The 25032-nt window shown below is 59.7% G+C and overlaps 2 protein-coding genes across 10 annotated transcripts in view; one reads left to right on the top strand and one right to left on the bottom strand.

Annotated features, from left to right (window-relative positions):
- Positions 1 to 8999, top strand: part of CBS (cystathionine beta-synthase) — a 28910-nt gene extending 19911 nt beyond the window's left edge. For 5 of the 6 annotated variants that reach the window (XM_047099673.1, XM_047099669.1, XM_047099671.1 and 2 more), the window contains 6 exons: positions 1543 to 1620; positions 1784 to 1918; positions 2489 to 2597; positions 6414 to 6498; positions 6896 to 6937; positions 8241 to 8999. In XM_047099673.1, the coding sequence (XP_046955629.1) occupies positions 1543 to 1620; positions 1784 to 1918; positions 2489 to 2597; positions 6414 to 6498; positions 6896 to 6937; positions 8241 to 8398 (607 nt within the window). In that variant the 3' untranslated portion in view covers positions 8399 to 8999. The remainder of the gene's footprint in view (positions 1 to 1542; positions 1621 to 1783; positions 1919 to 2488; positions 2598 to 6413; positions 6499 to 6895; positions 6938 to 8240) is intronic. The other variant, XM_047099670.1, reaches the window with a different exon arrangement.
- Positions 9000 to 18373: 9374 nt separating this feature from the next.
- The window catches only part of PKNOX1 (PBX/knotted 1 homeobox 1), a 38888-nt gene continuing 32229 nt past the window's right edge, over positions 18374 to 25032 (bottom strand). For all 4 annotated transcript variants that reach the window (XM_047099218.1, XM_047099221.1, XM_047099220.1 and 1 more), the window contains one exon: positions 18374 to 23041. In XM_047099218.1, coding sequence (XP_046955174.1) covers positions 22830 to 23041 — 212 coding nt within the window. In that variant the 3' untranslated portion in view covers positions 18374 to 22829. The remainder of the gene's footprint in view (positions 23042 to 25032) is intronic.

The following is a 25032-nucleotide window of genomic DNA, read 5'->3' as shown; positions in this document are numbered from 1 at the left end:
CCGCGTCTCTGTCCTTCCGAGTCCCCCGCCCGCGTCTCTCTGTCCTCCTGAGCCCCGCACGCCCTGGGGGCTCTCGCTGACGGGCCGCCCCGGAGATCAGACAGCAAGGAGGAGGGAGGGTGGGGGTCTGCGGGACCCCCGTGAGCTCTGCCTGCGCCTGGCCCCGGGCTCCCCGTCGGGCTCCCCGTTGTGTCTCAGCCTGTCTGGTCCCCGTCTTGGGGTCCTCTAGACACGCTTATGACTCCGCGCACCTTCAGGGCGGCCGGTGCGTCCGGCAGAGCGCCCCCTGGAGGGGGTTCCTTGCCCACTTCAGCCCCTCCTGCCCCTGTCGCCCCTCCCACGCGTCTCCTGTGAGCTGCCCTCCGCCACTCGCTCCCTTGTGGCCTCCACCCTCTGACTGAGGAGATCCCTGGCTGGGCTCAGACCGCCCTTCAGGACCTGCTGGGAAGTGTCTGGCCGGTGGCCCCCACGGCCCCTTCCGGCCCGATGGCACTGGGCGTTCGTGTGTGTTGTGGCCCAGCTCTGAGGGCCATAGGTCCAGCCGGTGGCCCCTGGGCCTACGGCTCTGCCTGTGCACCAGGTTGCCCCGCAGCAGGCTTCTAGGGGACGGGGAGCTGAGGACCCCCCTGGCCCCCGCCCGCCAAACCCTCACGATTCCCTCCATTGCCTGGGTGCTGGGGGTGCCCCGAGTTGGCTTCCCAGGGGGCGCGGGGGTTCACAAGGGTTCCCACCGCCAAGTTGCCCTGTGCTGGGCTGCGTGCCTGCCCCAGTCAGGATGCCCGTCTCCCCGTGAGCTCGACAGGCCTGCTGTGTGGGCATGTGAGCGTGTGCATGCTGGAGGGTGTGAGAAGCAGGGCGGGTCTGTGGGAGACGTGGCGGGTGGGTGAGGGAGATGCAGCGGGTATGTGGGAGACACGGAGCAGGGGTGCAGGTGAGAGGGCAGGTCCGCGGGGGGTAGAGAGGGTGGTGTGGTGGGGGGAGAGATGGGGTGGGGGAGGAGGGAAAGACAGGGCCAGTGGCGGGCGGGGGACAGGGTGGGGGTATGCGGGAGGTGGGGTGAACGGGAGGGAGACGGGGCGGGTGTTGGGGGGCAGAGAGATGGGGTAGCTGTGAGCGGTAGATGGAACCGGTCATGCGAAGGACCGAGCATGTCCTCCCGCGTGTCTTGGTCACCGGGTGGCAGGTTGGGGCGGGTCCCAGCCAGGCAGCCCCGAGCCGGGCCAGTGTCCTCAGCCCCTGGGAGGGAGGCGCTCCCTCTGTTCCTCGGCCGGGAGGCCGCCCCGGAGCCAGGAGTGGGCTTGCCGGCTAGGGCTCCGGGACAGACGCTGTGCTCTGCGCCCCCCGCAGACGCAGGCCAGCCTCGCTGGTCGACCAGGTGCCCCCACGGCACTCCCTGCTGGGGTCTCCGAGGCCCGGCTCCCCGGCCTCACCCTGCAGTCCCTGCCGGCCACTCGGGGTCTCGGCTGGAGCCATGGTGTCCCGCGAGTGGTGCTGGGCTGTCTCAGGACCGACCGGGCCCCAGCGGCTTCTTGATGCCCGTAGGTCCAAATTCCTGAGTGACAAATGGATGATGCAGAAGGGCTTCCTGAAGGAGGAGGGCTTCACCGTGACAAAGCCGTGGTAAGGGTGTCTCTGAGCGGAGACCGTGCTCCCAAGTCCAGGCCCCTGTGCTCCGTCCCCCACCCGGCCGGCCTTCATCCCTCTGCGCTGAGCCTTGCAGTGAGCGTACTTGTCCTCCCCTCCCGCCTCCCGGTTCGCGGCCGGCCCGGCGCCCTCCCCCCAGGTGGTGGCACCTGCGAGTTCAGGAGCTGAGCCTGTCGGCCCCGCTGATGGTGCTGCCCACCGTCACCTGCGAGCACACCATCGAGATCCTCCGCGAGAAGGGCTTCGACCAGGTGCCCGTGGTCGACGAATCAGGGTCAGTGTCAGCCACCCCAACCCGGGGCTCTGCCCGGAGCCGCAGGGCCAGGGCCCCAAGCTCCCGGGCAGGGCGGGGCAGCGGTTGGCCCGTCGGACGACTTGTCCATGCGCACCCGCCACGCTAGCTCTTACGGCCCAAGGGCCCCTCCTGCGGCGTCCCTGCACTCTGGGCACGTGCGTGGGGGGCGGCGGGAGAGGACCGGCCGTGCCGTGGCTCGTGGCCAGCACTGGAAGGCCGTGGCCAGCCAGCAGTCTCCCGAGACCGTCCCAATTCTAGAACCAAGCCCACCACCTGGGACGCTCCAGCTGTTTCCCCGCGATGCTTGTCAGAATGGAGGCTCCCGAGACTCGCTGGGTTGTAGTGTCCCCGCACTGGACAGGCAGCCCCCAGGGCCGGGCGTCAGTCACTCTATACCCACGCGTAGGCACCCCACTTCCTGGTTGAATTCTCAGAGAGATTCCACGTCTGGCCACGGAGCACAGCCTGAGCAGAGGGTGGCTGTGGGCGTGTTCTGTCCTTGGGAGGGAAGAGGGGTGCCCGCACTGACCCCTGACCCCTGTTTCCCAGGGTGATCCTGGGGATGGTGACCCTGGGGAACATGCTCTCGTCCCTGCTCGCTGGGAAGGTTCAGCCGTCAGACCAAGTTCGAAAAGTCCTCTATAAGCAGTTCAAACAGGTACGAGCTCTGTTCCGCTCGAGACCCGGGCCTGCCCTCAAAGGCGGGGCTCAGTGCTCCCCGTGAGAGGGTGCCGGGGCCCCTGCTGCGCCCAAGCCTGTAAACCCAAGGTTTTGCCCTGCTCTGCAGGCGGCCCTCGCTGGTGGGGGCTCACCTGGGGGTCAGCATCCCGAGGCCGTCTCAGCCAAGCCGGGCGCCCGCCAGCACGGTCGTTCCGCAACGCTGGGCCTGTGCCTTCTCTGTGCACGTTCATTAAGAATGACCGGCAGGCCGAGAACATTCTGGGGCGTTGCCGGGGCTGGTTGGGGCCCGTGGGTGTCCTTTCATGATCACGGTCCCTCGATGGGCTGTGCAGAGGCCCCAAGGTGGTGCGGTCGGGTGTCCCCTCTCCCTGGTCCCTGGCGCCGACTCCCCACCAGCTTGTCCTGCACTTGGTGAGGGAAGGTGGCCCCTGGCCGTGTTGGATTTGAGGGGCTGAGTCTAGAGCCGGGGAGGAATTTCCCACCACGCAGCTGACATGGCCCCAGAATCCGTGTTCCTTCCACTTTCGGCCATCACCTGTCTCACGGGCCCTGCAGGGCCCCTTCCGCTAGGCCCTCTGGGAGCCGCTGCCCGGCCTGGACTGTCACCCCCTCCTCCTCGTCCCCTGTCCTTCCTCCAACCTCGACACTTCCCGCAGCTGGTGCCCCCGCCGCCCCCGCGCGATGCGCTCACCCTCTGTGCCCCAGGCCCTGTCACACCCCGGAGCACCGAGCGCACGAGCGTGTTTCTTGTGCGGAAGCTCCGTGAGGTGTCACTGAGCCCGGTGTCACGTGCAAGGGGCTGGCCAGCCGGGCTGAGCGTGGGCGCCCTTCCCGCTGGCTTCTCAGCTGTTCCCTCCACCGAGGCGTAACTGCCACACGGGGTCGTGTCCAACCTAGCCCACTCGATGGTTCTGACGTGAATACGCACCCACGAAGCTGTCCCCATGGTCACGAGCGCACGTATCCCTTACCCCGAAGGCTTCCCCCGCCCCCGCCGACGCCCCTCTCGTCGCTGCAGGCGATATGTGCTCTGCAGACCCGTGCACACGGCGTGTGCCACTCGTGTGCCTTTCCCACAGCGTAGTGTGGTGAGACCCATCCCCCGGGGCCGTGCACGCTGGTCCCTTCCCGCCCCGAGTGCCGCTGGCCCACACCGGGGCCTTCCACGAGCTGGCCTGGTCGGGGGAGCCTTCTCTCCGGTGGGGGCTCCGCTCCGTGGGTCCGTCTTCAAGCTGGCAGAGCCGGTGGCCGCCGCCCGGCGCCGGAGTCTGTATCTTGTTCCCTCCCTGAGAGGCCACGTCACACCTTCAGCCACGCCTCCGCCCCCAGAGCGCGGCCAGGACCTCGGCCGGGACCCCTCTGGGTCTCAGCGCAGGGACTTCAGTTCCCGCCGCCACTGAGCTGCCGGGCGGGGCCGGAGGAGCCGACCGCGTCGGGGGCCGCCGTGCACCTGCTCCCCTCTGCCCTGCGCTCCCAGGGGCGGGTGTGGGGGGAGGCAGGTGTCTTCCTTCAGCAGGGGCTCCAAGCCTCCGCGATCCAGATCCTGTCTTGAGAACGCAGGGGCCGCAGTAGACAGCCTGGGTGGGACCCGACATCTGGGCACAGCCGCCTGCCGGGCGCTGGCCCTTCCTGCTGCCCCGTGGGGGCCTGGCCACCTGGGTGCGCTGTGGCTCCCTTACCACCTGGTTCTTCGTGACCCCCCGTGGTCTTTTGACCACATCCGGTGCGTGGCCTACAGAAAGCGTTTGGCGGAAGCTGGCTTCCGTGGACCGGCGCTGCCGTGAACACTTCAGCGTGCACTGGCGCCCGGTGTGGACGTGCTGGACCCCCCCGGACCCACCCCCAGAGGCTCTTCCCCTGGTCTCCTGAGCCGTGAGCGCTGGTCTTTTCCCACGGAACCGCCCCCAGTACCAGAGTCCAAATAGGAAGGGCGCCGGGCTAGGTTCCCGTGTGGCTGACCAGGGCTCGTCCAGCTCACGTCTGATGAACGCTCCCCTCACCGTGTCCCCAGAGAGGGTCAGCCAGCCCCTGTGACCCCTCCCGGGGCGCTGATGGCAGTGGAGGCCGTGGGGGACAGAGGGCTCTCCGGGTCAGACTTTCCCGGGAGCGTAAAGAGATGGCCGAGTGCCGTGGCTTACACCAGGTGACCCCCGCGGCTGGGCTGCTGATGCCCCATCCGTAACTAAGCTGAGAACCTTGCGGTGTGAGCAGGAGGGAAGGAGGTCCCGCGGTAGAGCCCCAGCCCGTGTAGATGCCGGCGGGGGCTGGGGGCTAGGCTCACTCCATTCTCCGAATGCCCCACCTCACCGTGTTCGCCTCTCCCTGCGGGTCATTTAAAACTAGGAAGATCTTTCAAATGGAAGTATGGCCTCGGGTGAGTTCAACTTGCAGAGCCGTCACCTGCGTTTACCGCAAACTTGCGTTCCCAGTGCGGGGACGGGGTCTGTTCTTGGGGAGTGCTAGGCATGAGGGTAACAGCCCCCCGAGGGCCGGGGGGGCTGAACTCATTGAACAGCATCCTCCGCTGATTTCTCAAAGAACATGGACACAAAGACAGGAGCCCTTTAGGCCTCTTGCTGACAGCAGACCTCTTCCCTCTGGACGTGTGGTCACCGTGACTTCCGGGTTCCAGGCGGTCAGCCAAGAGGGTGTTGGGGGTGTGCCCGAAGCCCATCTCCGGTCTTGGCTGAGGTCCGAGCCGGGCGTTGGCGATGTTGGGGGCGAGGGAACACCTGGGGCCGGGTCGGCGGGCGGCGAGCCGCGGACTGAGCGGGGCGACAGGCCTGGTGGCCGGGGGGCCACCGGGGGCCAGCCTTGCTCCCGCACAAGGGCCAGGGTCTCCGATCATGACCGCTCCTCCAGCGCCCCCATCCTGATTTTCCCTCCCGGGTCTTCTGTCCATTTTGTGTCCCCCACACTCCCTTTCCCACCTGGTGGGAGCACACTTCTCGTGAGGCACGGGTGTCGATCCTCGGAAGGTGGACCCTGTTTTTACTGTAAGTTCTCACAGTTTGTCTTGAGCAGGTGGTGTGGGGCGAGCACCCACGTCTGCCTTCTCCACACAGCTCGCCATTGTTCCCACGTCTTGCACTGGTGTTTGTTGGGGCAGGTGACCGATAAGCGCTAGTCTTCATAGGGGGTCTGTCTGTGCCTCCCACGGGCCCCGGGGTTGTGGCAGATGTAGCTGTTCCAGTATCCCACAGACCGGTACTGTGTGTAAACCCCTCTCCCCCTGTATCTCCCTGAGTTTTCTTTTTTTTTTTTTTTAATGTTTACCTTTGAGAGAGACATAGTGTGAGCGGGCGAGGGGCAGAGAGAGAGGGAGACAGAATCCGAAGCAGGCTCCAGGCTCTGAGCTGTCAGCACAGAGCCCGACGCGGGGCTCGAACTCATGAACTGCGAGATCATGACCTGAGCCGAAAGCCAAAGTTGGAGGCTTAACGGACTCAGCCACCCCGGCACCCCTCCCTGAGCTTCTCATTAGTTTTGCCTCTTCCAGAATGTCAGAGTTGGGGTCAGAGTGTGGGAAGCCTTTCTAAATGGCTCTGTCCTGTGTCTCTCTAAGGACTCGTGGTTCATCTAAGTGTCTTATGTGCACTGTGTCGCCCTCTGCGTCCTGCATTCGGTTTCTGAATAGGCAAAAGACTAGAGGAGAATGTTCTGGAGCGATGCCCAGCCTTTGCTTTGCTCCTTTCACTGTCAGGCCTGGCAGGCAGTGGCCCTCGGGCTCTGCCAGCTTGAGGCCTGGCGGGACTGTCCTGGGAGCGCGGACCGACCGCACGTTCTCTTCCAGATCCGGCTGACGGACCCGCTGGGCAAGCTGTCGCACATCCTGGAAACGGACCACTTCGCCCTGGTGGTCCACGAGCAGATCCAGTGTGAGTGGGCCTGCTGTGGGCCGGGCTGGGCCGGGAGCTCCGCGGGGCAATGAGGCCCTCGTCCCTCAGAGGGTGTCGGGGGGGGGGGGGTGGGGTGGGGGAAGGGGGTGCTGACCTCCAGCCCCCACCAGCCTGTGACTGTGGATCTCGGAGGGAGCCTTCTGTGGTCCCTGCCAGAGAGGCCACAGGGCTTTTGAACTGCCACGCACAAAGCCCCTTCTGGGCCTCTTTGGCGGGTCCCCACAGGCCGGGGGATGCGTCCGGTCCTGGGCGGGGATGAGGGCTGGAGAAGCGAGGAGGATCGGAGGGGCCCAGAGTGCCCACCCTCCCGGCGGGGGCTGGTCTTGGGGCCCGGTCTGCCCCGACTCTAACGCCCGTCCCGTCCTTGGCTCCACAGCGCGGGACCTGGCCTTGACGGGCGTGGTGGGGGGGCCCTCAGGTATGTACGCCCCGCCCCCCCCGCTGGAAATGGTTCTGTGGTCACAGTCGGAGCCTCCGAGGGTGGAGGAGGGCGTCTGGGGTCCTGGACCCCCAGGCCCCAGGCTCGAGTGGGAGGGTTCTTCCTCCTAGGCTGTTGACTCACATTTGAACTTCTACCAGAAAAAGGTCAGAGTCCCAAGTTCAGAGTCCGCCTGGCAGCATTTCCCCCGGCCACCTCCTGCGGTGCTGGCAGAGGCGAGCGGTTGTGGCAGAGACCCCGTGGCCCTTTTTCCAGAAAGCCTGCACGTCGGGCCCTGGACGGGTTTCTCCTGGAGGGTCTGCAGGGCAGACTGGAGAGGCTGCTAGAGGCCGCCGTCCCCTGCGGAGGCGTGCGGCCGTCTGTCCGTCCCGGTACCTCTTCCTCTCCTGAGGTTCTCCGAGCATGCCAGCTGGGTCCCCGCCCCCCCCCCCCCCCACTCGCCAGGACCTCTGCCCTCAAAGGCACGAGGGACAGCCAGCCATAGGTGTGGTGCTGGGAAAGGGGGGGCCTGGCCCTGTGTGCGTCCGTCACGGTTCTCGGGGGAAAGCGTCACCAGGATATGTGGATGTGGGGAAAGAGCTGTGGTATAAGGAGTTGGCTGACCAACTGGGTGACCAGGCTGGTGGGTCCCCTGCAGGGTGAGGGGGCAGGCTCAGGACCCAAGAGCCAGTGTTTCAGTCTGAGTCCAAAGACAGGAACGATGTTCTCTCGGAGAGTCAGCCTTTTTGTTCTTTTCGGGCCTTTGGCTGATTAGGTGAGGCCCACCACATTAGGGAGGATCCTCTCTCTCCTCCCTGTGCTCAAATATCACGTCTCACTCACAGACTCCCAGAGTAATGTCTGACTAAATATCTGGGCACCCCGTGACTTCGTCAAGCGGACACATAAAATTAACCGTCTCAAAAACCCTCTCTGCGCTTTGCACAGCTCGGTGGGAAGGGGCTGGTGTTCATTTAGGCCCGAGAGAAAGGCAGGGGTTTGAAGACAGGCCGGGGGTGTAGTTCACGGGTGTGGGAGATGTTGGAACTTCTCGCCAAACTCAAGCATCGGGCGCCCAGGGGGACGTTCGGATTGCTTGCTTAGTGAAACCTGGGGCGTCCGGCCGGGCAGACACGGGGCGGAGAAGCCAGCGTCGCCCAGGCGTCTCGTGTCAGAAGACCGCACGTGGTGTTGGGCCCGCGTGGACCTCGGGTGGCTCCAGGGCAGGGCCTCCGGGGCGCGGCCGCCTCTCACGGACTCCGCGCAGAGACCCCTTTACACCTGCTGTCTTGTTCCTCCGCAGACCACAGCAACGGCAAGTCCAGTCAGAGGCAGACGGTGTTCGGGGTCGTCACTGCCATCGACTTGCTGAGCTTCGTGGCCGCTCGGGAGCACGACCGGAAGACCAAGTCAGGAAGCACCTCGGAGCCCAGACCTGCGGGGGCCACGGTACAGCTCTGACCGCGCCCACGCCTCGCCTCGCCTCGCCGGGGTCCGTGCTCTACCTTTTGTAAACACAGAATCCACACGCGTGATTTTTAACTGCCTGACACTGGGCGGTGTCGTGAGGAGCGGGTAGCAAGCAGCAGGTGTAGGATGCTTAGCCTGGGGCCAGTGTGGACGCTAGCTTCCCTTTTACTAACACCTGGCCGCCTCGGTGAATCCGCTTACGGTTTATTGGAGTAGATGTGTGTTTCTTTACCTTTCTTCTAAAACGGCTCAGCAAGAAAATCTTATCAAACAGGATACAGCCAGGCGGGTGAGCCCTCGTGGCAAATGACCAGAGCAGGGTGGATAAAAGCGGAGGAAAGTGCTCTTCTGGAGAAGAGCCTACGATGGGGAGCAGCAGAAAGGCGGCTAGGGAAGGATGGGCCTGTTTGGAGCCCTCACACGGAGGTGCTGTCTCCTGGGTACCGGGGCTGGTTACAGTGACTTCAGTGTTTGGGGGTTTCTTAATGGAGGTGAAATTCGCTTAGCCTTAAATGAACGATTTAGAAGTGTAAGTTTTCGGGGCGCCTGGGTGGCTCAGTCGGTTGAGTGTCCAACTTCCGCTCAGGTCACGATCTCATGGTTTGTGGGTTCGAGCCCCGCGTCGGGCTCTGTGCTGACGGCTCGGAGCCCGGAGCCTGCTTCGGATTCTGTGTCTCCCTCTCTGCCCCTCCCCTGCTTGTGCTCTCTCAAAAATAACATTAAAAAAAAAACTTAAAAAGTGTATGTTCTCAGTGTCGTGCAGCCACCGCCTCGTGTAGCCAAGTCCCATGCACTTCGCACCCCCCACTCCCCCCCACATCCACCCCCTGGGTTTGTCTGTTGGGATGCGCCATATAAACAGAATCCTACAATCTGGCCTCTCGTCCGTCTGTGGCTTGTTTCGCTCAGCATCTGAAGTTCACCCACGCTGTAGCAGCTGTCAGTACGTCATCCCTATTTATGACCAAATAACACCCCCGTCGTGTGCACGGATCACGTTTTGTGTGTCCTTTCGACAGCTGATGGACGTTTGGGTTGTTTCCACTTCTTAGCTGTTAGGAATTGTGCTGCCGTGAACATGTGTGTCCAAGTATTTTGTTTAAAGGCCCGTTTTTAATTCTTTGGGTTATATGCACACGAGTGAAATTGCTGGGTCATGTGGTCATTGTTTCATTCTTTGAGGAGCCCCTAAACTGTTCCACAGTGGTTGTGCCGTTTCACATTCCCACCAGCTGTGCACAGAGATTCCGGTTTCTCCAGGTCCTTGTCCACACTGTTTTTCTCTGGGGGGGGCGGGGGGGGGGGTTCTGTTTTGCTTCATGATCATGGTGGGAGGAAGTGGTTTTGATTTGCATTTCCCTGATGACAGTGATGTTGAGCATCTTTTTATGTGCTTTTTGGTCATTTGTGTGTCTTGTTTGGAGAAACGCCGATCCAAGTTCTTTGCCCATTTTTAAATTGGGTTGTCGTCTGTTGTCCAGTTGTAGGAGTTCTTCATATTTTCTAGATCCTTATCAGATACGTGATTTTTTTCCCATTCTGTGGAGTATCTTTTCCCTTTCTTGCTAATGACTTTTAGTGCAAAAAAAGTTTTGATGAAGTTTATCTTTTTTTTTTCTTGTACCTTTGGTGGCACATAATAAGACCCCCATTACCAAATCCAAGATCATGAAGTTTTACCCCTATCTTTTCTCCTGAGACTTCTATTGGTTTTAGCTGTTATTCTGGTAAATGACGTTCAATGATCCATTTGGAGTTTTCATACATGGTGTGAGGTAGGGATCCGGCATCCTGTTTTTAAATGTGGATACCCCGTTTGTTGAAGAGACATGGTCTCCCGTTGAATGGTCTTGGCGCTCTTGTTGAAGATCAGTTGTCCGTAGATAGAAGTATTCATTTCTGGACTCCGTATTACTGGTCTCTATATCTCTCCTTATGCCAGTACCACACTATTTTGATGATTGTGGCTTTATAGTAAGTTTTGAAATCAGGAACTAACTGTGGAGCCCTCCAGCTTTGTTCTTTTTCAGTATTTTGGAAATCATGATGTATCTTGATATAGTTTTCTTCATGGTTCTCGTGCTTGGAATTCATTGAGCTTCTTGGATTCCAGTATTTGATTAGAAATAGTTCCAGGGAACAGGGAAGGAAATCGCCAGTGAAACAATTCACAAAGCTGTCCCAGAACAAAAGGTTTGAGAGGGTCCACCCGCAAGGGACAGGGAAAGACCCATACGGGACATCACTGTGCAACGCTAGACCACCAAGGACAGGATCCAAAAGCAGCTTCCGGAGGTGGGTGGGGAAACCCAGGTCACCCAGAGCCTCGGGAATGAGAAAAGCGTCTGACTTGATCTCTAGCAGGTGGAGGCTGGGAGGCGAGGGGGCAGAGCCTGAAAACTCTGGAACGGGAAGGCAGGCAGGCCACGCTCTCCTGTAACAGCAAACTGGCCCCCTGGCCCCAGAAAGCACTAGAAGATGTGCTCCGCCCGACAGGATCCTGAAGGGCACCCCCAGAACGGTGGGAAGGCAGGTCCCTGGCAAAGGGCTGGGCAGCCATGGGATGCAGCAGGACAGAGGGCTCCCGGCGATGCTCAGAGGGGGAGGGGACGTCACAGGCCTATAAACACTCGAGTCCCAGGTACCACTCGAGTGGTAGGTAGAAAGTGGGGTTACATTATTAGTACCTAGAAAACACCACAAAAAGACTGTGTGAATGAAGGCTGGACAGCTGACCCTTGAGCAGCACAGAGGTCAGGGATGCCAGCCCTTCTCCCCCTGCGGTAGAAATTCTGTCGCTTTTGTTCCTCAGAAACTTAACTGTGGGCAGCCTCCCACTGCCCAGTTGGTGCCCTCCTCCTGCATCACTTGCTGGTGATGCGTTAAATACGCTGTATTCTTACGCATATTCTGTTGGGCACACAAATACCATAAATACTGTATTCTTACAGCAGACTAAGCTAGAGGGAAGAAGACGCTGGAACAGCAGGAAGAGAAGATACATTTACGGTATTTACAGTACTAGACTGTGGAGAACGTCCACGCGTGAGTGGCTCTGCGCAGTTTAAACCTGTGTCCACGGGTCGGCTGTGGAGGAAATTCAATCACAGTGCAGGATGCAGCCAGGCTAGGAGGGAAGGCGGCTTGATTAAGGTCATGAAAGCCTGAACATCAATCTGTCCAGAAGTTATAAACTACGTAGGAAGGACAGTTGTACTGGGGGGCAGGGCACGAAGCTTCACCTTCCGACGTCACCAGTTAAATGAGCAGCACCACGAAGGCTTTGGAAATCCGTGGGCAGATCCCATGAGCAGCCGCTGGAGGCACCGAACCTCTGGGTGGCCAGGCAGGCTCTGGGACCCGCTCTTTTCGTTCTAAGTCATCACCTAGAACTGTTTGACTCGTATCTGTGCATAACTGGTTAAAAAAAATAATCTTTTTACACAAAGCTGGTAAATCCAGTTTCTGGGCCAAAGGGAAAGTATCTTGGGCGTGTTTCTGAAACCCAACGGTGGCCGTATTAGGCCTCTGTGGGCCAATGAGCGGGAGGAGAAGACAGCCCTGTCTGGTGGCCCGTTCTGAAGGATCACAAGATTCCCGGACGGGCCAGTTTACTTTCCCCCCAACAGTGCTGGTATTGAACGGTTTTTAACACGACCCTTTCATAGCCTGGTCCCCTACACCGCGGAGTGGACCGTATGCCGATGCTCGGCGTGGGGCCCAGAGCCTCCCCTCCGCCGTCCGCCCCAGCCCGGGCCTGACTTGGGGTCTGCTCCGGAAGGCTGGTGGGAATAAACGTCCCTGGGGGCCCCTCCGCCTTGTCAGGAGCCCGCCCACCCCTGCTGCCTACTTGGTGGCAAAAGACTGTGGCCCCAAGGGGCCTGCTCCCTCCCTCCTTCCCAGCCCCAGGAGCAGACCGGGGGGGGGGGGGGGGGGGGGGCAGGGCCCGTGGCCGCAGGCGGTGGTCTTGGGGTAACTTTATGAGCTTCCCAGCTGGGCGGGGCCGCGGCGTAAGCAGCAGGGGTGGGCTCAGGAGCTCCCGCCTGCCTGTCCCTGGCCGTCCCCGCCGTCCCCTTCAGACGCTGCTCCTCTGGGGCCGTCCCCCGTGGAGCAGCGGGCCTGCCACCACAAGCCTCCCGTTGGCTGGCACGCTTCCCCCCCGCCCCCATCCCCACATCCTCTGGCACAGAGCAGCCCGGGTGCCGCTGGACACGGTTCCCTTGTCGTCCACACCTTGTCTCTAAGAGGAAGGCTCCTACCTGCAACCCTGGGCCCGGGCAGGGAGGGGCCACGCTCGGCGGGGCCGTGGCAGGAAGCCCCTCGCGGCGGGCACGGCCGGCAGGGGTCAGCACAGGTGGCTGCCGTGCCGACTGGACCAGACTCGGGCACGGCCACGCCTGGCTGCCGGGAAGCTGGCGTATGGGGTCTGTAGTCGGCCGCGGGCCCAGCTTAAAATGGCAGTGGGGGCGGCTAGTCCTAAGGAGAAAGAAAAATCAAACGTGAATGCTGACCCCCCCCCCCCGAGGGCTCGCTTTCTGCTGGAACCCCCGAAGTGACAGACGTGCCTCGGACACTAGTGTCCCGGCGAGCGAGCCGATGGAGCTCCTCGGGTCCAAACCCGGAATCCGCCCCGCACGGCCGGCAGGCCCCTTCCTCCCACGGTCACTCCGGGCCGTGCCCAGCAGGCGTGGTTCGCCTGGTCTCTGGTGTCTCTCCCGGTGGGAGACAGGGGCCGCCTTCCGAGCTGACCAGGAAGCACCGATCGCTCTCCTGTAGCCGCCGTGCAGCTACAGTGTGGGCACCTGACGAGCTTGGCGTCGGACGCACCACCCGGAGCCCCTGCAGGACCTGGGCCGGTGCGTGGGGGCGGCGCAGCCACATCCACGGGTGGGGGCGGCCGAGTGCCTTCCGCCCCGTTCCTGGTGCGACCAGCTGTGGACTGGCAGCCAGCCTGAGCCGGGTCCTCCGGCTTCGGCACCGCCGGAGTCTGGCCTTCCTGGCAGTTTCCTTCTTGCTGAATGAGCCACGACTGCGTCTCTTCCAGCAAGAAGCCCGGAGAGGGGACGTTTCCCCCAAGGCCGCCTGGGGGGTGCACGCCGGATTCCCGGAGCCCGGCCTGTGGGAGGAGGGGCCGGCTGTCCTCCACGATGGCCCGGCAGGTGCTGGAAGTAGCCTCTTCCGGGGTTTTGTCGCCTTGGCTTAAGATACCATCAGTGACACTTCACTCCCCGGGAGGCTGGCCTGACAGCTTGCCTTCTCGTGTTCTCAGGGACATAGGCCAAAAGCAAGCTTCTTCCTGATCGACTGGATTAGTGACGATCAGGGGGAGAAAAGGCCCACGGTGGGGAGTGCTGGCCACCGCTGACCCCTAAGTGGGCAGGTATCTCCCCCTGTCCCGGGCACGGGCCTCTGCCACTCCCGGCAGGGGGACATCGGAGCAGCCTTGGGGGGGGGGGGGGCGGCCTGACAGCAAGAGACACTAACAGCTCGTTCTGCGCCCAGCAGACGTTACTAAGCACCCCTTCACACCAGACACGGCTCCAGGCCCTGGAATCACAAAGGCCTCCACACCGGACCCCCTGGTGGGTGGGATCAAGGACCGACTCCTGCTGCCGAGAAATTGGCGGGTGAAACGAGTGCGGTTTATCCAAGTGGCGGAATATTACCCAGCCTTAAGAGGGAAGACGTTCTGACACACCATATGGGGACGAACCTTGAGGACATTGTGCTCCATGAAGTAAACCAGTCGCGGAAGTCACACTCACAGAGGCACCTAGAAGGGTCAGACCCATAAACACGAAAAGTAGAACGGGGGCCATCAGGGGCCAAGGGAGATGGATGGCGAGTGGGCGTATTTAATGGGGACTGAGTTTCAGTTTGGGAAAACGGAAAGTTCTGGAGACGGACGGTAGGGATGGGTTGCACAACAGTGTGAACGTACCTAATGCCACAGAACTGTATGCTTAAAAATTTAGTTAAGATGGTGTATTTATGTTATGTGTATTTTACTACAATGACAGAAAAGAAAAAGCAGGAAAAGGGTTGCAGAGAGCGGAGAAGCAGGTTGAGCTGATGCCCACCGAAAGGGGACATTTGAGACTAGAAAGTTGTATGAGGCTGCCTAGCAGCAGATGGCAGGTAAGAATCCTATTTAGGCTTCAGGCACAGCCAGTGCAAAGGCCCCGGGGCAGAAATGTGCCGACAAAGTCACGACAGGCCCAAGGGACCAGAATGAGCAGGGGAGAACGTTCCAGAACCGAGCCAAGGAGCTGCCCCTCATTTTGGGCTTGGTGCCTGTCTGATGCAGGAGCACTTTTGCCTGGTCATGGACAGACCGCCTCCCCAGAGCAGCGCCCTCACCAGAGGCCGGCTTTGGTTATTCGGGTCAGCTCGCTGATCTGGAGGTCACGCGTGACAAGTCCCACCCACAGACACGTGTGCGCTAATGCTCTGCACTGGGTGAGTCCCCGGCTTCCAAGGTCCCGGCGACCGTGTCCGGGCTGTCGGCTCTTACAGCAGAGGCCACGGGGTCAGGAGAACAGAGGAGCTTTACAAGCCAGCGGGCGCGGCCAGGGTGGCCTGCCGATCCCTCTTAACCCTTTACCGGAACCACCGGGAGAGCGGGGAGAGGAGGGAGGCCCGGCCCGCTGACCGGGCAGGGTGAGGCAGACGCCAGCAGGCGATGCCCCATCAGGGCACCACCCACCCTGGCGCCCGCTGGGGTCCCCGAAAGCTGGCCTTACGGCGGGAGGCCCGCTCTGGCTGCGCGGCGTGTCCCCCGGCTACCCGGGCAGGGTGCTCGTGGGCGCTCCACCAGGGCACACGCTCACCGGTGAGCAGGGACCCTGCGTGCTGCCTGGTGGGCGAGCTCGGCGGGCAGTGTGTGTGCAAGCTGATGGCCTCAGGACCGTTTGAGCCGTCTAGATTTTTTAAATTTAAAATTAAGTGAGAATTTAACGTACAGTAACAAATACGTGCCAGGTATTTCTAATTTAATGAATAAAATCAAAAGTTGCATTAAAAAAATTTTTTTTAACATTTATTCATTTTTGAGAAAGAAACAGCATGAGTGGGGGAGGGGCAGAGAGAGAGGGAGACACAGAATCCGAAGCAGGCTCCAGGCTCCGAGCTGTCAGCATAGAGCCCGACGCGGGGCTCGAACTCATGAACCGCGAGACCGTGACCTGAGCCGAAGTCGGACACCTTACTGAGCCACCGAGGCGACCCAGAAGTTGCATTTTGAAACAGGTATTTACTCCACTAAAAGCTTATACCTTTAAGGAAAGGCAAAGGCAGATGAACCACGTGTGACGACCCTGAGAGACAGTCCAAGGCCACTGACAAGACGGGAGGACTGGGGGGCACAGGGACGGGAGGCTGCTGGAAACCGCGGAGGCCGTGGTCAGACACTCTGGGTGACCCAGTTCTGACGTCACGGCGGGAACAAAACCTGGCCCAGGCTCAGAAGGGTCTCACTCAATGGCCAATGGCCCAGGAGAGCACGCGGGGCTGGAAATACCGCTGAGGCCACTGGGGAAAACTAAGCAGCCACCAGGCCCCAACACTGCAGAAAACGAACACTCCCGGGCAAAGATTCAGGATCCAAACGGTTACAGGACGTCCACTCGACGGGCAGCGAACCGTGAGACAACCTCTCCAATCCCAAGTAAGAATGGTTTGCAAGGCGCGTTTTCCCCTTCCGGATCCCGGCGTTAACTGCTGGGCCTCCCGAGAGCTGGTGACGGACCGCACACGCGGGGTTTGGACAAGGTTTGGACAAGGCCCCGCGTCCCTGCGTCCCTCCACCCCGGGCACCCGGCTTGGGACGCGCGTGTCCTGACAGCCTGACAGAGCGGCGGGATGCACAGGCCTGCCCCTGCCTCCCTCCCCTCCCCTCCGACCTGTCTTCCAACCTCACCGTCCGTCCTGTTGCCACCCTGCTCCCACTCCAGGCGGAGAGGCCCCGAGAACGTCGGCCTGACAACACGGGCAGCGGGTAACCCACTGCATCCTACGTCCCCTCGCGCTCAGAGCTGCGGCTGCGGGGCCACCCGGTGACTGGATCCAAAGAGGGACAAACCCCTTCGGGGCGGCCCCCCTTCAGCAGAGCACCGGGAGGGGAAAGACGACAGCCCGGACGTTAGGGGCCCGCCCGCCCCCCCCCAAGAGGCCGTGTTCGCTCACAGGGGTGCTGGGGGCAGGGCGGGGCCCAGGGAGACCCCCACCTGCCAGCCCGACCCTTCCCTCACAGGGAGCAAAGGCCCTAATCCACGAGGGGAGGAGCTACCGCCGCCCCCTGAAGGCCCTACTTCTGGCCCGAGGCCCCCTGCCTCCCAAGACTGTTCCCCGACGGAAGGCAACCTGCCGCAGAGGCGCGAGCGGGCAGGGCTGAGAAGGGGGGCCCTGCGCCCCGGGACGTGCCCGCAGCACAGGCTGAACCCGGAGGGCCCGGGCCTCCACCTCCGGCCTCGCCCGGGCTGGTGCTGGGGGCAGGGGCAGGGCCTCGCCGGCTGGAGGGACGTGGGGGTAAAAGGCTGCCGCGGAACTGGACTCCCCCTGCCCTGCACGGACGACCTGACAGAGGGGGAGGCCCATCCCCGGCCCCGAGGACGACCCGCCCTGGTCCCCCTGCCCCTCCACCGCCACGCGGCCTTCCGTCCGAGTCAGGAGGCCCGACCCCCCTGTCAACCGAGCCAGACCCGAGAACACCTGCTTGCCACGCGCACCTGGCTCATCCGCCTACAGCCCTGCACCCACCACCTCTCACCTCTCCCCAGCCAGGGCGCCCAGGATGTCTCCGCAGAGGCCCTCAGGGGACCCTGTCGCGGCCCCCCGGCTGGGCCTGTGGGACGGCGCACACCGGGAGGACCCCGCGACGGCGGTCCCGGTGAGGAGGGTCCTACCCCCAGGCCACAGGCCCCCATTTCCGAGACAAAGCAGCTTCGAGCCCCAGATCCCTGACCATGGTGAGCCACCGGCGGGCCGGGCAGTGTTCACACTGGCCCTTCGGGGACCTGCCCACGACGTCCCCTGCCCTGCTCTGGGTTGCCAGGCCTCTTCGTTTGACTTGCGGGACTCTCCCCTCAGACGTAAACGCGGACTCCCCGCTGGTTGTCGATGTTAGAAAAGAAAAACGCTTCTCTCAGATTCCCACCTGCTCGGGGCACAGCGTCCTTCCCTGACACAAATGCTTCCTCTGGACCCGGCCAAACCCGCTGGGCCGTTTACGTGTCTGGGGTCTTAAAAGGCTTCCCGCGAGGTGAGAGAGACGCCCCTCATCGCGTCCCACTGACCCAGCGCCGTCCCCCCGCGGCCCCCCGACCGCTGGCGTCGGCCCTCCCCCACTTCCGTCCACCCGCTCTGATCAGCGACCTCCTGGGGGCCCAGCCCCTCGTCCTCCACACGCTCAACTCCTCCTTCTAGAAACTCCTTCCGTGGCTGCTCTGCCTCCAGCTCCAGCCGTGTCCAACAGAACTCTGGTTCCGAGAGCTCGGGTCTACACTGGCAGCGAGCGTAAACGGCTACAGGCCTCACCACTTCTTTCTGGCACGACCGCTGTGTTAGTATCAGAGGAAACTGAGGTGGCGTAAAGCAAAATATCTTAAAACGTACCTGATTTCTTTCTACACGCCATTCTCTAAACACGCCTAAGCAACGAAAGCCATCGACATCTTTAAAACGTGCCTTTTCAACCACGGTGCAACTTAAGAATTCCTCGTTCATATTAAAGTCACCACCGGTTTTTGCAGGCTGACGTCCTGGGTTCATTTATTTTTTTTATTTTTTTTTTTTAAAAGCCAAGTTCTTTTTTTTTTTTTTTTTTTTTTTTTTTATTTTTGGGACAGAGAGAGACAGAGCATGAACGGGGGAGGGGCAGAGAGAGAGGGAGACACAGAATCGGAAACAGGCTCCAGGCTCCGAGCCATCAGCCCAGAGCCCGACGCGGGGCTCGAACTCACGGACCGCGAGATCGTGACCTGGCTGAAGTCGGACGCTTAACTGACTGCGCCACCCAGGCGCCCCCCTGGGTTCATTTAAATGACGACGCGGGACACGGAACCACCTGTGCGAGATCTGCCTCCTAAAAGCCGTCTGCGTGGAAAATACTGGTTAGTCCAGTGGGCCACCCCAGGCAGGCCTTAGCTGAGAGCAGGTGGGCCGCCTCCTCGGGCGGCTGGGCCTGGGCCTGGGGACAGGGGGCGGGACCAGGCCGGTGGGCGCCCCGGAAGGCAGCCCCGGGCCCGCCGCCTGCCTGGGGTCCCCTGTCTCCTGGTCCCACGTGCCTCGACGCTCTGCTCTGCAGCTTTGCAAACTCGAGCGTAAAAACGGTTCGGAGGCCTTAGGTCTTAGTGAAGACGGCAGGGCCTGTTGTGAAAGGGCAAAAATAATTGCCACTGAGAACTGCTTCTCAGAATGTCTAGAGCACAGCACTCGGGCCAAACACCAAACGCAGAACGTAATGACCTCTGCAGAGAATAACCGAATGCAAACATTGATCCGAACAGGTTTCTTATTTTCAGGGTTCGCCACGTCATCACTCATTTACTCATCTCTCCAGACAGATGGATAGATTTTATTAGTTATAACATTTTCGACAGAAGGGGAGGTGGGTGGGGGAGGGGCTGAAGGGTGACGGGCGTTAAGGAGGCACCTGTTGGCATGAGCACCGGGTTTCGTATGGAAGTGATGAACCACTGGGTTCTCTTCCTGAAGCCAAGACTGCGGAGAATGTTAACTAACTTGGATTTAAATAAAACCTCGGAAGAAAAGAAATGTTAATTTTTGAGCTAGAATAAACCTTATAAACCAATTTCTTCCTTTTACCAACAAAGCCCTTGAACCCTCAGGGCGTCAAGGACCGGGCCAAGGTCTCACCTGGTTAACAATTCATGTCCGCCTCTCACCTCTGACCTAGTGGAGCTGGAGAGAGCACACAGGGGCTCCATTTGCCATCAAATTGCTCAGAACGTTTCCTAACACAACAGACTTCAGAGCCGGCTCGTCTAGTCACCCGCAAGGCTTGCAATTTCAGATGCACTTTTTAAAAATACTCGAGTCTGCTGACCTTAGCCTCTGAGCATAAACAGCGTGGGGGGGCGTTCAAACACACTGGCCTACGAAGAAGAAACCTCGCTGAAAAGGCTTTAACGTGGCGCTCCGACATGTCCGGGAGCGGCCGTGGGTCATTCCACAACACGTGCTATGATAGGCAATATGTCACCGACGAAGCATTTTCCCATTACTGTCAAAATAATTACATTTATGATAAACCACAACAAAAAACAAACAAAAGCTTTCCGATTCTTTCCCGGAATGCCAACAGCTAATGGAAGTGAGCAGCTGAAGAAGATTCCAGAAAATGCAAATGGACCTGAGTGCTCCAGTGCAATCCTCCTTTTCCAACAACGGGCAGGGGTCACTACGAGCCCCGAGTCAGCAGCGAAACCCGTCACCAATTTGAGTGTTTTCCTTAAAATGGAAAAACAGCTCACGGTGCCACCAGCTTTACAAAATAACACATCCACGAAGCATGTTTCTATTTTTAATTTTTTTGCTTTGATAAATCAATTGCTTCACAAAAATCCCCTTTCGAGACAACAATCCAAGAAAACATATTGTTACAGTATTCACATTTTAAAGATTGTCAGTTCGTAGACCGAACACAACTAAAACAAAGGCAGATTGCTGGGTCACTTCCGTCCCTGACCGCCAGAGGTGGGCCTTGCCCACCGGCCAGGTAGGGCTGGGTTTGTCTGAAAGGCAAGGGCCCCGAGCCGGCTCACACAGGTGAGGGCCGCGCAGAAAAGGCCGCTGCGACCCGCAGGTGCGCTCTGGTACCACCTGCCGCCCCACCGTGCGTCCCGGACAGAGACTGAAACGGACGTCGCTACCTGCAGCGGCTCGTCGGGGGACGGCGAAGCCGCGGGACGGGTAACGACATTCTTACTCTGGGTCTGGGGACACATCCGGAGCGTCCTTCTGGCGGAAAGTCAGGATCGAATCTGCTCCGTGAAAATGAACGCTCGAGGGAGTCCCATTTTCAAAGGTTCTCTCGAAGGTCCGAGGGCTGGAAGATGGGGGTTTATAAAATGCAAACCGACGACAGGCACGCCGGGCGGCGGTTTTATGAACCGAAACGGCTTGCCACGCCAAGGTTGTCTCCGAGCACCTCGGTTATTCGCGGGGAGAGTGGGGGGGAAGCTGAGGCCTGTCCACGAGCGCCCTGTCTCTGGACGGCTTATCCTGGTCCTCCGAACCCGGTAAGAACTTCGAGCCTAAGGAAACCGGCTTCGGCCGCAGGGAGCGCGGTGCGTCACCGGGCACGGAAGGCCGATCTCAGGCCAGCGAGGGCAGCGGGACCCCGCACGGCCCCCGTCTGTCTCCGAACGGGCAGTCTGTGCAGCCCTCGACTAACAGGCTACCGCAGCTCAGTGAACGTGACCCCTGGGGCGGGGGGTGGGGGGGGGCAGTGACCTGCCTGTGAGTCCACACGCACCCAAAGAGCGGGGTGACTGGAGGGACTGGGGAGGGAGGGAGGTGGCTGGCTGGTGTCCACAGCTCCTAGTTTCAAGAAGTCCAACCAAGTTAGGATTTAGGTCAAGTTAAAATGATCTACGAAACTGAAAATATTACAAATTGTTTATAAATAAGGAACGCAACTGTTGCTTAAAAATGTTGTTCTCGCTCCAAAAGAGTTTAGTCCACTTTTTCTTTTAAAGCTCCTGAAGTATTTTTCAAAGAAAATTCTATGTATTTCTTACCGCCTCCTAAGTTACCTAGGAAATAAGTCTTCTGTGATTAACTGTAATTAACCAATTTTGGGGGGGGAGGGGAATCGGTTCCAGAAAAAATCTGCCCCAGCTCCAGATATCCTGCAATGTAACCTTGGTCCGTAACTGATGACGGCTGCTGAATCTCCAGAACTGGCGACCTTCCCAAACACCAAACCACCTTTTAGAAACACGAACACTGGGCGTCCCTTTAAGACGACACAAAGGCTTGATGAGACAAGGTGGCTTGTTTTCTGAGCAAAAGCCCCACTTGCAAATAAATGAAAACAAAGGCAACAAAACCCAGTCTACTCTTTTGGTCTGCCTTGTCACCGGGAAACGGAAGTCCTAAAATTACTCCAAACCTCATGTGATCAAGTCGGGAGGGGGGGGAGGGTGGGGAGCCGGGAATCCCAAAGCGACGACGTACGGGGAGAAAATACTGACCCCGGGACCGACGGCAGACGCGTGTGAGCTGAGGCCGGAGAGCCCGCCCGGGGAGCTGTGTCGCTTTGGGGACATGTTAATTGCGTAACAGCGCGGGTGCTGGTTACTGGGCCTCACTCTGAGCCGGTGGCACAGAGCACATCTTATATTAGTTTAGAATAAACATTCTATGCATAACATAGGGCCGACTAAAAACTTCTAAAACAATACACAGCTAACTGGCGCAGTAACCATTTAACTGTAGTCGAATTTAAATTAGACTGACGTGTGTGGTCACAGCTTCTGACTACTGGTTACCACCTCACTTAACTCACCTAAGTCCTATTAGCAAACACCTTTAGATACAGGTTCAGATCAAGTGTGAAATGCAATCTGAGCTTTTACATATAAACTGAAGTCCGAAGGTGTCAAAATTGCATTCGACGCTTGTTTCTTCTACGGTACTACATGTCAATCGCTCCCCCGGGACGGTGGAGAACCGTGGAATGCTAGCTACCTTTGGGCAGGTTCACTAAATTTGGTCAGTTCAGAACATTCCAAATTGAAATAGTAAGCACGTGTGTTTCTTCTCTAGAAATTTTATCCTCAATATAGTCATAATCCAATTCATAGCGAATTTATAAAAATAGCTTTTTATCCAATAATTCCAGCAAGGTAAAAATAGGAGTTTCTTTTCATATATAGCAAATGAAACAGGCTCACCAAGTCCGTGGGGACCTCGGCGTATGTCCACCAGAGCACGCTCACCACGGGCCACACGCACTTTGCTGCCGTGGGCGTCTACCTCGCACTGGCAGTTTTAAGGTGCAGAAGCTTCTCTCCAATCCGTGGGCGACACAAATAAACCAGCCCACTGGGACCTGCTTCAACCACAGAACGAAATTAAAACTGCATAATTTTCTAGAAAATGGCAGCACTATTCCTTAACTAATTAGGGGCTCACGGGGGTGTCTGTCATTCATCACATTTTTAGCGTTAAACCTTTAAAGAATCTCCTTAAAAACCCGCGCACGCACACACGCACACACACGCACACCGGAAAGTCGCCGCGCCCGCGAGGGCGCTCTCGAAGCTCACTATGAAATACAAAAGTGCATTCTTCTCCATCTACGTATAAAACATGTCAGAAATAAAAGTGTGTAAAATGTTTGCTGTGCAAACTGTAAAAAGTCAGGCCCGCCCCGCGGTTCTGGGCTGTGCCGGCCCTACTGCAGGGAGTCACTGTTCTCCAGGACCAGCCCGCTGATGTGGGTGGGGGCGAGCGCGGCCCCGCCGTCCCCCGTGCTGTCCACAGACTCGTCCTCGCTCTGCTCCGCCATCATGACCTGCTGTACCGCCAGGGTGGCGCCGTCCGAGGACAGAGACTGCAGGCTGTCCACGTTCATGCTCACGGGCGTGGTGATCGTCACGACGGCTCCTGCGGCAGAACGTTCAGATTAGCGCCCACCCGGGGAGACACTTGGTGACCCAGCCGGGTGCCGTTCGCTCCTCCGACCTCGTGTTGGGACCCCCACGCGAGTCTCTGGGACGATCGCCAGGGGTTAGGAGACGTCAGACCCTCCTCCGCTAATAGGCGGCGCAAGTTCCTGGTCTGCAGGCGGTCCGTAAGGGGCCATACAGACGCGGGCGTGCAGGGCAGAAGCAGGAGCCGCAAGGGAACAGGAGACCAGGACGCAGGACGCGGGACGAGATGAGCAAGGAGACAAAGGCAAGGGGCCAGGGTCGCAGTCGGGGAGACCGTGTGACAAGGGGAACAAGGAGGACCCTGGGACACGCCGGTCCCCAGCAGCCCAGGGGGCTCACACGCTCGTCCCTGAAGGTCTCCAGGAGCAGCGACAAGTGACGACGGCAGCGGGAGACAGTGTCGGGCGGTAGAATGTGGGAAACACCTTTAAAGAGATTCACTCATCCGTCCTTGCCCCCCACACGGTACGTCACGTCATGTCACAGACGCGCTGGGGGCAGATACCGGAGACTGGTGATAAGGACGGTTTCTGGAGAAGATCAGAAGCCAAGACGGGGCAGAAACTTACTGGTCACTGGCAAGTCTTGTTTGAACTTCTCCCCCAGTACACGGGCACTGCCTTTTCCAAGGCCGGAAGGAGGGAGAGAGACCTAATACTAATCCTAAGTAATTTGGACTAAAAGACAAAACGAGAACTGAAAATATACATTATTTAAACCTAAGGCCACCGCATATCAAAACCCAAACGATAAAGCTTTAAATGCACACACCAGCCCTCAAGAAACAGAACAAAGCGTGATGCATAGCTCGCTGCGAGGGGCCCGTCCCAACCGCGAGGCCGGCACATCTGTGGACAAGCCGGCTTGTCCGTTCGGTGGAGGGAGGTCCACACGGGCAGCAGGAGACAATCAAGGCCCGGGAAAGAACCAGCTGGAAAGATCGGAAGACGATGCCCAGGCCAGGCGGGTGGAGGGGCGTGGGGATGGGGTGCCATCCGAGGTCCGGCCTTAGTTGCGGGTGGTCTGCCCAGGACTGAGCACCGCTGGTCACCAAACAAGGGCCGATCACCGAGCAGGGCACGAGAGGGTCCCTTCAGGGCTGGAACAGAGCTCGGGAGCCTTGCCCCCGTGCAAAAGCACCCGCCCCCAGCAAGGTGGCATTCCCAAGGCCTGCCATCCAGTCCAGGATCACCAGGCAGGAAAACCACCCACAGTGAGCAGAAAACCGGGTCACCGGAAACCAGCCTGGGGCTGACAGATGTTAGAACCAGCAGAGGAGGCCATCAAAGCGGCTGTTGTGACTGTATGCTACGAAGGAGAGCCATGAGAGCCGCCAAAGACTGTCCCGAACTTCTGGAAACGCGCACTATGATGTCCACCCTGAGACACGCCCGTGGTGGGACCGGTGGCAGCTTAACCACGGGAGAAAAGGTTAGCGAAGCCCCAACACAGACGTGGAAACTATCAAAGCGGAAACGAGAGACGGAATCCCAAACCCTAGAAAGAACAGCGGGACAGACGGGGACCTGGGGGCCTGCGGGGGCGGGGCGGGGGGGGGGGGGGCGTCAGAAAGTGTTTGAAGACGTAAGGGCCACGAACTTTCCTCGGGAACAGCAAACTGCTGCGAAAACAGGAAGAACGAGACAGTGGGGATGGGCTGGGAACACCACCTACACACCGAGAACCACACACACCCAGACAGTCCACACCTGGGCAAGGCGTGCCCACGGAAAGGTGCTTATGGCGCATGCGGGGACGGGGGCCTGTGATGAGGGAGAGGGACACCGTCGGAGGGGACCAGCCGCGGGGGCTCACAGGGAAAAGGGGTGAGATGCCAGGTGGGGGGGCTGGCAGAGCTCCATCCTGAGCGCCGAGCTCCCAGGGAAAAGAAACACGAAAAGGGGGAAAAGGACAGAACGCACAGGACACCGGGCCTCCCAGACG

This window comes from Lynx rufus, unplaced genomic scaffold (genome assembly GCF_022079265.1).
Source record: "Lynx rufus isolate CCGP_SWC_20201006 ecotype Redwood Valley unplaced genomic scaffold, mLynRuf1.p SCAF_5, whole genome shotgun sequence".
In the NCBI taxonomy this organism is placed as follows: domain Eukaryota; kingdom Metazoa; phylum Chordata; class Mammalia; order Carnivora; family Felidae; genus Lynx; species Lynx rufus.
The sequence above is the reverse complement of the archived record's forward strand: the minus strand, read 5'-3'. Positions and strand labels throughout refer to the sequence as shown.